At 42.0% G+C, this 12,528-nt stretch overlaps 1 protein-coding gene across 7 annotated transcripts in view; it reads right to left on the reverse strand.

Moving 5' to 3' along the window:
* Positions 1 to 12,528, reverse strand: part of ACAP3 (ArfGAP with coiled-coil, ankyrin repeat and PH domains 3) — a 271,725-nt gene that overhangs the window by 14,880 nt on the left and 244,317 nt on the right. For 5 of the 7 annotated variants that reach the window (XM_040325845.1, XM_040325849.1, XM_040325847.1 and 2 more), the window contains 3 exons: positions 6,517 to 6,626; positions 5,277 to 5,387; positions 3,840 to 3,901 (listed from right to left, as the gene is read on the reverse strand). In XM_040325845.1, the coding sequence (XP_040181779.1) occupies positions 3,840 to 3,901; positions 5,277 to 5,387; positions 6,517 to 6,626 (283 nt within the window). Of the gene's footprint in view, positions 1 to 1,058; positions 3,902 to 5,276; positions 5,388 to 6,516; positions 6,627 to 12,528 lie in introns of those variants that run through there. The other 2 variants (XM_040325850.1, XM_040325846.1) reach the window with 1 other exon arrangement.

The raw sequence follows: 12,528 nt of genomic DNA on the forward strand, positions 1-12,528 counted from the left end.
CATCTCACAATGTTACTCAATGCTGTTGAACAATTTCCTATGAGACCATCGTTTTAGTGCGATATCTAGGTGGGAGACGGATGCAGGGGCATTTGAGGAGGAGCAGTGGGAAGAGGCTCTCTTAGGGGTCAAACAATGCTCACTGAATGTGGCTCTTGCAATTCTACCTGCTCTTGTGGGTTCACTACACACCAGCGAGGATATTCCACACGGGCATAAGGGAAACTCCTACGTTTACTAGATGCAGCAGAGACCGGGGGGGATCTGATCCATCTCATGTGGCACTGCCCAAAGCTACACAGATATTGGAAGGGGTTTATCGGTCCCATTAACCAGGTGTTTCAGGTACATTTACCAGAGGAACCAAAATAATGCCTATTGGGGATTCTGTGTGATTTACAGGTGGATGATGTTCCCAAACAGGCCACAGCTAGGGCATTCTTCCAGGCTCGTAAGTTAATACTTCGGCACTGGACATCTACTGACCCCCCCCCCACTATAAAGGAATGGATAGCCCAAATGGGAGATGCCCTCCAACTAGAAAAATACATCTTTGAACATAGGGGGTAGCTTTGGTAAATTTGATACATTTTGGTCTCCCTGGTTGAACACACCAGACCTGGTGCCTGCTGACCATGTAATGGATCGCCTTATAACTGGTAGGGGATCATAATGTTCCTGAGACGATGGTATTCACAGACAATGGAGTATACATACATGATTTATCATGTACCCTTTCTTTATTTTGTATTTTCTGTTCTTCTGTTTCTGTTCTGACTCAGGGACAGGGTACAGCACCATGGGTCATCTCTGCCTGTGCTCCCAGTGCCGGGAAGGTGCAATAATCTTAAGGCTGCTGGAGTTCTGGGGCTCAGTTTTGTACTGGCCAGCATCGGTTGGTTCCTTCTGTAAGTTTAACTTCAGAATTGAATACAGGTTTACTTTAATTGCATTGTTTGTGGATTTCTGGGCAGCTGGAAACAGTGGACTACAGTGACAAACAAACAAAAAAACAAACAGGCTTCCCTGCATATAACCATCTCTTTTTCTCTCTCATCTTCTTAGATATCCAAAGGCAGTGAAGACGTTAAACTGACTAATTCAGCAAGGCAGTACAAACAAAATGATGTTCAAGTGTAACAATCCACAGCAAACAATCAGAAATCATCTTTTCATTAATAAGACTACATTATCCTGAAATCCGATTGGCTGTATTGGGATACTGCACTATTCACAAGATCATTATTATTTTTCTTTATTTTGCAGTGCTTTACTATAAACAATCCGGTATGTAACAAGAGATCTTTGAGAGAACCACATAAGCTTTGAGTAAGTCACATGATCTGCGACGCAACGCGTCGGGAGGAAGCCGAGTGACGTTCTACTTCTGGTCGCGGCCGAGATCGTAAGTCCCTGTGTTTATCTTTGCTGAATACTCTGATTTTAAATGCAAGTTGCTGCTTTGAAATAAATATTTTTTTACAGAATGACTACACTATGGAGATCTCATTTTTCTTCTATGAGTTTTATATGGAGGAGAGTGGAGGAGTTAAAAGAGGACATATTTAATATTAGAGGGAGGACGCTGTTTTCTTATCCACCAACACTGCTGCTTAATCCTGCCATCCCTTATACTCCAAGGGGAAGACTGCGTGATTGGAAAGGATCCTTGTATTATTTACCAGAAGCGTCATTAGACCCATTGGGGTCTTTATCCGAGGTGAGAGGCTAGGGCACACCTATGGTGGATCACGGATGTGGAAGAGAGTGTGATTACACATTTAGGACTGGATGAACTTTCCTGCACATTTTACTTCCATATGTCTAGATGATATTAAAGATTGTGGATCCTTATTCAATTATGCAGGTGCACTTTTCTATACTTTAATGACATTTTGGACTATTTATGTATTTGTTGATTTTGTTATTTGATGTTTTTGCACTACGCATTTTTGTACCTACTGAGTCAGCGCCACATTCATTATTTTACATAAGCTGAAAGGGCAGTAGGGTTATTCAACAAAGCTTTACAGAAACCAATAATAGTATGCAAAGCTGGTAGGTCCCCACAACCCAATTTCACTTTGCTTGCTCTTTGCCTCACTGTGTTGACAGGCTTTTTTTCACATCGGGCGGGATTTGAATCACTGCACAAGTCTATGGGAATGCAAACCTGATTAAAGCGGTTGAAATGCAGGTCAGAAGGAGGTCAACCGCACCTATCAATGAATTCTGAATGATTTCAAGAACGTTGTCATCTGACGAAACATTACTACCTTCGACACAATCCCAAAGTATGCTTGTGTATGTACGCTACAAATAAAAACCAGGAAAAACAGAAAATACCAAAAGTGCTGAATCTATGGGTTTCTACAGATAGCCCAACCCCATCCATATAGCATTACAGCAAAGCAACAGACACCCCATCACTCTACAATGATGAGCTCTACACATCAGCTGGTAAACATTTCATCCAAACTTTCTACAGCAGGACAAACCCCCTCAAAGGGGCAGAATGTCTAAAATTGATTGTTCAGTCATAGGTAAGCACTGGCAGGTTGTATCACTTACTGCTGCTTACACTATTTGGCCAAAAGTTTGTGTAAAACTTTTTTCCCGATTTCAGGTGTTTCCCGATTTCAGGTGTTTCCAGAGAAGGGTACTGTTCATGATATATCATTAAAAGACATTAAAAAAAACTGTGCATTTTCAACTTTTTGCCAACAGTTTGGTGAAGGCCCTTTTCTGTTCCGGCATGACTGTACCCATGTACAAAGGCAGTTCCATAAAGACATGGTAATGATGTGATGTGTTTAGTATGGTGAAACTTTTGTGAAATGTCTTGTAATCCAACATCAGTCCCCGACATCACAAATGCTCTTTTGGCTAAATGGGCACAAATTCTCACAAATGCACTCCACAATCTTGTGGAAAAATCTTTCCAGAACAGTGGAGGCTGTTATACCTGCAAAAATCGGGAGCAATTCGATATTAAAGACATGGTTTTGGAATGGGATGCCCAACAATCTCTTATAGGCATGATGGTTAAGTGCTCACAAACTTTTGATCATATAGTGTGCATATCTCACATCAACTCCAGCAGCAAGTTTGGTCAGAATTCACCCATCCCCAGAATAGCTGCATCAGGTAGGTGGATTTAAAAACTCAAAATGGAAATATCCTCCCTCGAAGCCAGCAATTGACCAAAACTGCTGACTACAATATCTATTTCGGGTAGACCAAACCTTTATTTGATTAAGACAAGAACCCTAAGTTAAGCTAGGAATCAGATATAAGTCCCTATATGTATGAGTACCTTTCACTGGCTCAGCTGGGTCACTTCAGATTTACCACTAAATAAATATACAGTCAGGCACTATAGAGGCAGAAGAGCCAAGGCTTAACCTGCTGACTCGTAGTCATCTCAGTGTCTGCTCTGCTCTGATCTCAACACATTAAACCCTAAAAGAATCACAGTTTGTAAAAGTGCATAAATTACACATCACCATCTTGCATTTTGCTCTCGGCAGTGATGAGGGCAAAAAGAAAAAGAAAAATAGTTTTGGTCCAAACCCTTCCAAAAATGTTGGTTTTATTGTGCCCCTGGTCCACAAGTTTATTTTTCCCCACCCTTGGTGCCAGAAGATTTTCCCCATGCAGGTTTTTCATTAAAAAAAAAAGGATGCCAAGAGCAGCTAGTGGTGAAAAAAGTTCAAAAGTAGGGATCAACTCTGCCCCCTTGTGGGGCTTTGTCTAACACTCATCTATATTAAGGCAGATGAATTCCTGGATGCACTTCCTGTACTGCTGCTCTGTAGGACTGTTGCTGGGATATTGACCTGGTTGTCCGAATGGTCCTTCTGCTTCTCTCATCTCCTCGTTCATCCGAGCAAGTCGCAGCCTGCGGGAATAGAGGTTCTAATGAGCTTGTGTTCTGAACACTGAAGACTTTGAAAAAAAAAAAAATCTTATGTGGCACAGTAGTGAAAACATTGAATATCTTGTCTTAAAGTGTGTAGGAAATACTACTGGTGGTACATGTCAGGAAAGGAAGAATAATATAGTATAAGGGGACACTTCTAGGTCATAGCTGGTGCATTGTGACCATATGATGGTGATTTTTCTATGCTTCATTTCACATTTATAAACTCATCTAGATATCTATTTAACAAGTATACATATACACAATGCTAATGAAAAGATCAGATACCTGAATGCTTTATTATGGTGCATAGAATGCATTAAGGTGAAAATACGTTTACCTTTACAACCCCTTTAAACCTTCCTAGTTTTTTTTTTTTTAGCTATTCAAGCTTATCAATAACAATCTTAATCTTATTTTTCTCTGTGGTGGCTTTCCTGTCCTTTGCTTTCCACCTCTCTTCCTGTAGAGGGTGTCACCATAACCTCAAAGGTTCTGAGGGCAATACCTGGGTGTGTGTGTGCGCGCTCCCGTTTGGGACCTAAGCCGAGCTACGTGGGATCATAAACACATAAACCCCAGCAAACCTAGCCCCCTGCTCTCTCCTACAAGCAATCTAATGTCCTGTACACACGATCGGAATTTCAGATGGGATAAAATCCAATGGAATTCTGTTCAAGATGTCTTGCATACACACTGTCAGACCAAATTCCGACCACCCAAAACGCGGTGACGTAAAACACTACGACGAGCCGAGAAAAATGCTTAATGCTTCCGAACATGCGTTGACTTGATCCTGAGCATGCATGTTTTTTTCTCCATTGGAGTTTCACACAGACGATCGAAATTTCCAATAGGATTTTTTCCCATCGGAAAAAAATAAAACATGCTCTATTTCTGAACTCCGACGGAAAAAAAGACCGATGGGGACTACACACGGTCAGAATATCCAATGAAAAAAATTCCGTCTGACTTTTTTCATCGGAAATTTCGATCGTGTGTACAAGGCATTACAGACAACAGCCTATCACTCAACTCCCTTCAGTAACCTCCTCTGCAACCTCTAAATTCAAGGAAGCGACACAGATCGTCATGGACCTGGTGGCGGTGACTAGGTAAGTATTTGGGAACAGGTGGGGCACAGAAAGGTACTAGGGCATATTTACCCTGATGCTGAAAATGCATTAACGTTTAAAAAAAATCCTAGCATTTAGAATTACTTTAACTGAAGGGTTACAGTGGTGATCACACTGCATGATTAGGTAACTCCAGTGTCTATGAGGCCTTATTTTGTCTGTGTGTTAGTTGTACATATAAAAATCACAAAAGGCAAAAATTGTAATGAAAAACTCACAAAGTGACAATATCCGCATTAGCTGCCTGCACAGATATACTGAGTGGATCTTGTCCGTCTTCATCCACAGCATGTTGATTGGCTCCTCGTTTTAAGAACAAACACACCTGACTGAATAGGAAGCAGACAAAAATCAAGGCATTAGCGCTAAGCAGACACACCAACAGCATATATTATATACTTGTTGTACAGCTACAGGCTCTACATGACCGCAATAAACTAATAGGAAGATATAAATTTAACAAGCTGCTATACAAATGTGGAAGAATTCAAACAATTAGGGGCAGATCCACAAAGAGAGTACGCCGGCGTATCTACTGATACGCCGGCGTACTTTCAAATTTCCTGCGTCGTATCTTTGTTTTGAATCCTCAAAACAAGATATGACGGCATCTGGGTTAGATCCGACAGGCGTACGTCTTCGTACGCCTTCGGATCTTAGATGCAATTCTTCGGCGTCCGCTGGGTGGCGTTCCCGTCGTTTTCCGCGTCGAGTATGCAAATTAGGTATTTCCGACGATCCACGAACGTACGAGCGGCCGTCGCATTCTTTTACGTCGTCTCTAGGTCGGCTTTTTTCGGCGTATAGTTAAAGCTGCTATCTGGTGGCGTACGCAATGTTAAGTATGGCTGTCGTTCCCGCGTATAATTTGACTTTTTTTTTATCGTTTGCGTAAGTCGTCCGTGAATCGGGCTGGACGTAATTTACGTCCACGTCAAAACAATGATGTCCTTGCGACGTAATTTAGCGCAATGCACGGCGGGAAATTTAGGGATGGCGCATTCGCAGTTCGTTCGGCGCGGGGACGCGCTTCATTTAAATGAAACACGCCCCCTACTCGCCGCATTTGAATTGCGCGCCATTACGCCGCGAGATAGACTACGCCGCCGTAACTTACGGCGCAAATTCTTTGTGGATTCGAAGCTTCAAAAAGTAAGTTACAGCGGCGTAGCGTATCTCCCATACGCTGCGCGCCCATGCAATTCTACGAGGATCTGCCCCTTAGGAGCTGTAAGTGGCCACCTTTTTTCCGCATCATATCATAACTAGGCAAGTCTGAATTACTTCAAAAAAATTAAATAATAATCTCTGATCCCATGACCCAAAAGGTCGTCAGCTAGTCTACCTATTAGTATATCACTCCAGTTTTAAAAACCGAGGCAAAATCGTTAACATGCTATCTTAACAGATTTAATTATATGTGAGACCTGTATTCTGGCATAAAGGCCCAGTACCTACCCAGTATGCCCCAGATAGGTGGCGTGATGTATAGGTGCTCGCCCTCTAACATCTGTTTGGTTCACATCTGCAGCATTCTGTAGCAGAAACTCGCAGGCTATCAATGATCCCTGAGGATATACAATATATTTTGCTATAATATATATATACACACAAATACAATATATTTCATGTAGCAAGTTCAGGGTAAAGTACGGCAAATAAGGGTTATCTAGGCATCTTTTAAAAAACATGGAGGCTGCCATTACTGACGCCTTCTTTTAAAAAATACTAATTATATGGCCGTCATGCTTGCTTGCATCAGTACCCAGTGACCTGGCACAAGTATACAAAGATGGACTCCCGATTTTTCTCTGGTTTCCTGGTTTCCATGCTGGTTCCCAAATAGTAACTTAAAGTGGTTGTAATCCCTTACATATACTTTGTGAAGTGACTGGCCTCAGGCGATACACAAAATGAAACAAGTCTTCCTACATATAGTTGTACCTGCAGCCATCTCTCCTCTACATCTGTTTACATTTCAGAACTTACACAGCTTTTCTCAGCTCAAGCAGACAACAGTGTGGATCTGGGTGGATCTGACATCACACACTGCACAGCACAGAGAGGAGAGATGAGTGTATTTTGAGACCTGAGTGGGGGAAAAGGACACACCCACCCCCCCCTACCGTTTTTCCATAAGGGAACATGCACAGCTGAGGCTGTCAATCACATACTGTGTGCTGGGGCTCCCATCCCCCCTGGATCTTTTTGAGTCTGCACAGACTTTTAGAAATTACTCATGCAGATAGAGCAACTACAGTATCTCACAAAAGTGAGTACACCCCTCACATTTTTGTAAATATTTTACTATATCTTTTCAACACTGAAGAAATTACACTTTGCTACAATGTAAAGTAGTGAGTGTACAGCTTGTATAACAGTATACATTTGCTGTTCCCCTCAAAATAACCCAGCACACAGCCATTATTGTCTAAACTGCTAGTAACAAAAGTGAGTACACCCCTAAGTGAAAATTTCCACATTGGGTCCAATTAGCCATTTCCCCTCCCTGGTGTCATGTGACTCGTTAGTGTTACAAAGTCTCAGGTGTGAATGGAGAGCAGGTGTGTTAAATTTGGTGTCATCACTCTCACTCTCTCATACAGGTCACTGGAAGTTCAACATCGCACGTCATGGCAAAGAACTCTCTGAGGATCTGAAAAAAAGAATTGTTGCTCTACATAAAGATGGACTAGGCTAAAAGAAGATTGCCAAGACCCTGAAACTGAGCTGCAGCACGGTGGCCAAGACCATACAGCAGTTTATCAGGACAGGTTTCACACCTAAAGAAGTTGAGTGCACATGCTCAGCTTCATATGCAAAGGTTGCCTTTGGGAAATAGACATATGAGTGCTGCCAGCATTGCTGCAAAGGTTGAAGGGGTGGGGGTCAGCCTGTCAGTGCTCAGACCATACGCAGCACACTGCATCAAATTGGTCTGCATGGCATCCCAGAAGAAAGCCTCTTCTAAAGATGATGCACAAGAAAGCCCACAAACAGTTTGCTGAAGACAACCAGCCTAAGGACATGGATTACTGGAGCCATGTCCTGTGGTCTGATGGTGCCAAGCATGTGTGGCGGCAACCAGGTGAGGAGTACAAAGACAAGTGTGTCTTGCCTACAGTCAAGCATGGTGGTGGGAGTGTCATGGTCTGGGGATGCATGAGTGCTCCCAGTGATTTTTGGAATTACATTTCATTGACGGAACCATGAATGCCAACATGTACTGTGACATACTGAAGCAGAGCATGATCCCTCCCTTCGGAGACTGGGCCGCAGGGCAGTATTCCAACATGATAACCCCAAACACACCTCCAAGATGACCACTGCCTTGCTAAAGAAGCTGAGGGTAAAGGTGACAGACTAGCCAAGAATGTCTCCAGACCAAAACCCAATTGAGCAGCTTTGGGGCATCCTCAAAAGGAAGGTAGAGAAGCGCAAGATCTCTAACATCCACCAGCTCTGTGATGTTGTCATGGAGGAGTAGAAGAGAACTCCAGAGGCAACCTGTGAATCTCTGGTGAATCTCTGGTGAGCTCCATGCCCAAGAGAGTTAAGGCAGTGCTGGAAAATAATGGTGGCTGCACAAAATATTGACACTTTGGACCCAATCTGGACATTTTCACATAGGGGTGTACTCACTTTTGTTGCCAGTGGTTTAGACATTAAAGGCTGTGTGTTGAGTTATTTTGAGGGGACAGCAAATTTACACTGTTATACAAGCTTTACATTGTAGCAAAGTGTAATTTCTTCAGTGTTGTCACAGGAAAAGATACAATAAAATATTTACAAAAATGTGAGGGGTGTACTCACTTTTGTGAGATACTGTAGACAGAAATCACACTAATTGCTTTGGATTGAGGCATATACACACTATAGAAAGATATGCTTTGTTAATTTTTCATGTCAGAGGCTTACAACCACCTTAAAATAAAAATAATAACTTAGAACAACAGTATAGCAAATAGAAGTTATGAGTTGAAGGAGGTCAGCAAAGGCTTCCCACCATTTTTCTCTTTTTAGAGATTTGCTTCAAAGTTTTAACATAAAAGAAAAACAATATTTCATAACAAATATATTTATATATGCAGATTTAAATATGCAGCATTTCTTCCAATCTCCTTCCTAGAACTATAGTACATATCGCAACTGACCATCCTCACAACCTAGCCATATTGTACTTTGCTCTGTTCCTCCAGGAGTCAAACCTGTTAAGACTCTGTGTAGGATGCTGTCAGAGTTTATACAGGGTTGATGATGGCACCCTTATGTGACAGTGTTTGGGCCTAGCTGACAGAGAGGCAGAGGAACACAGCGAAGGTTTAGGGTATAAAGCATAAGTGGGTTGTGAATGTGATAGTAAGACTATTACTTTGTCCTGAATGAGCACTATGACAGATTTTCTTTAAAAAGATCAGGAGTAAACATTGTAGGAAGTGACTACAATGACAATGGGTACATGGTGACTAAGCACTGAGTTACAGTGTGAAACGCGTCAGCTTGCATCTGTTTTTTTGCTGTGGCATGTATTTTTTGTGATTTGATTTTACAATAAAAGGAACAATTTTTTGGAGTGCGGCTGTCCAACCCGTCTTTCTTATTTTTGCATTGTAGGAAGTGTGGTGGGGTTATAAGGTCTATATTAGGTAGCTTTTATTATAGATCAAATCCTAAGCATGCAGCCTGTATCTGAGGACTGCTAACGTCTCCCATCAACATTTCTGGGTCCTCCGATTGTTAGAAATCATATTGATTTGGTACGGCTGTATGAGATGCTGTTTTCAAGTCCCAAAATTGCATCGAACTGACCTTTTCATTCCCAAATAAAGAAACACCCTAACAATTGGGAACACAATGTGAAAAAGGAGGAGTAGCTCTTTATTTGGTAACTTCCTAAGGCCCCTTAGAAATAGAAATTCTGGGCCAGATTCAGAGAAGAGATACGACGGCGTATCTCCTGATACGCCGTCGTAGCTCTGAGATACGATTGTCGTATCTATGCGACTGATTCATAGAATCAGTTACGCATAGATAGCCCTAAGATCTGACAGGTGTAACTTGTGTTACACTGTCGGATCTTAGGCTGCAATTCTAGGCCGGCTGCTAGGTGGCAAGGCCATTGCGGTCGGCGTAGAACATGCAAATGACTAGTTACGGCGATTCACGAAGGACCGCGATGCCCGTCGATCTAAATTTACGATGTTTCCGTAGCGATACCCGTCGTAAAGTTAAGGCTTCCTCCTAGGTGGTCTAAGCAATGTTAAGTATGGCCGTCGTTCCTGCATGAAAATTTAAAATTTCACGTCGTTTGCGTAAGTCGTCCGTGAATGGCGCTGGACGCCATTTACGTTAACGTCAAACCAATGACGTCCTTGCGACGTCATTTAGCGCAATGCACGTCGGGTAATTTGACGGACGGAGCATGCGCAGTACGCTCGGCGCGGGAACGCACCTAATTTAAATGGTGCCTGCCCCATTTGAATTAGGCGGGCTTGCGCCGAGCGGATTTACGTTACAACGCCGCAAGTTTACAGGTAAGTGCTTTGTGAATCAGGCACTTACGCTGTAAACCTGCGGCGGTGCAACGTAAATGGGATACGTTACGCCGCCGCTGCGCAACGTAATTCTTTCTGAATCTGGCCCTCTGTACGGAGTGGTACCTGCATTTAGTGCTCTATGCATTCAGGGACGCAAGTCTCCTGGACTATGAAAATAAATAGATAGTGACCCCTGCGCTACCTGCTGACAAAAATGTTGTAAATAAAATTATTGTTCCAACCAATCATAACAGTGTAAAATATTATTAAACAGTTGCTGCAACACCTTATGTGTTCTCACAGTGTAATAGTAAATATGTGTAAATGGAGTTGCGCAGCCTATAAGTGTATTAACATGCAATTGCTCTATTCAAAATCCACCCATCGAAAAATAAGTAAATAAAAAAATATAGCATAAATGAAATAAAATAGGTGTCCAATAAACCACAAAACAAATCGGTGATGTGTGTATGATGGTGATAAAGAATATCGAAATGTAATTAAAATGATATTAAAGTCTTGTTTTTATTTAAAATAAAAATAACAAACATGTTATACTTACAGTGCCTTGAAAAGGTATTCATACCCCTTGAAATGTTACACATTTTGTCATGTTACAACCAAAAATGTAAATGTATTTTATTGGGATTTTATGTGATAGACCATAATTGTGAAGTGGAAGGAAAATGATAAATGGTTTTCAATTTTTTTTTTTTACAAATAAATATGTGAAAAGTGTGGTGTGCATTTGTATTCAGCCCCCTTTACTCTGATATCCCTAACTAAAATCGAATGGAACCAATTGCCTTCAGAAGTCCTTAATTGGTAAATAGAATCCACCTGTGTGTAATTTAATCTCAGTGTAAATACAGCTGTTCTGTGAAGCCCTCAGAGGTTTGTTAAAAGAACCTTATTGAAAAAATAGCATCATGAAGGCCAATGAACACACCAGACAGGGCAGGGATAAAGTTGTGGAGAATTTTAAAGCAGGGTTAGGTTATAAAAAAAATATCCCAAGCTTTGAACATCTCACGGCGCACTGTTCAATCCATCATCCGAAAATGGAAAGACTATGGCTCAACTGCAAACCTACCAAGACATGGCCATCCACCTAAACTGACAGGCCGGGCAAAGAGAGCATTAATCAGAGAAGCGGTCAAGAGGCCCATGGTAACTCTGGAGGAGCTGCAGAGATCCACAGCTCAGGTGGAAGAATCTGTCCACAGGACAACTATTAGTTGTGCACTCTACAAATCTGGCTTTTTATGGAAGAGTGGCAAAAAGAAAGTAATTGTTGAAAGAAAGCCATAAGAAGATACGTTTGCAGTTTGCGAGAAGTCATGTGGGGGACACAGCAAATGTGTGGAAGAAGGTGCTCTGGTCAGATGAGACCAAATTTGAACTTTTTGGCCTAAAAGCAAAATGCTATGTGAGGCGGAAAACTAACACTGCACATCACCCTGAACACACCATCCCCACCGTGAAACATGGTGGTGGCAGCATCATGTTGTGAGGATGCTTTTCTTCAGCAGGGACATTGAAGCTGGTCAGAGTTGATGGGACGATGGATGAAGCCAAATACAGGGCAGTCTTAGAAGAAAACCTGTTAGAGTCTGCAAAAGACTTGAGAATGGGGCAGAGGTTCACCTTCCAGCCGGACAATAACCCTAAACATACAGCCAGAGCTACAATAGAATGGTTTAGAGCAAAAGCATATTCATGTGTTAGAATGGCCCAGTCAAAGTCCAGACCTAAATCCAATTGAGAATCTGTGACAAGACTTGAAAATTGCCGTTTACAGACACTCTCCATCCAATCTGACTGAGCTTGAGCTATTTTTCAAAGAAGAATGGGCAAAAATATCACTCTCCAGATGTGCAAAGCTGGTAGAGACATCTTCAAAAAGACTTGCAGCTGTAATTGCAGCGAAAGG

This window comes from Rana temporaria, chromosome 10 (assembly GCF_905171775.1).
Source record: "Rana temporaria chromosome 10, aRanTem1.1, whole genome shotgun sequence".
NCBI lineage: Eukaryota > Metazoa > Chordata > Amphibia > Anura > Ranidae > Rana > Rana temporaria.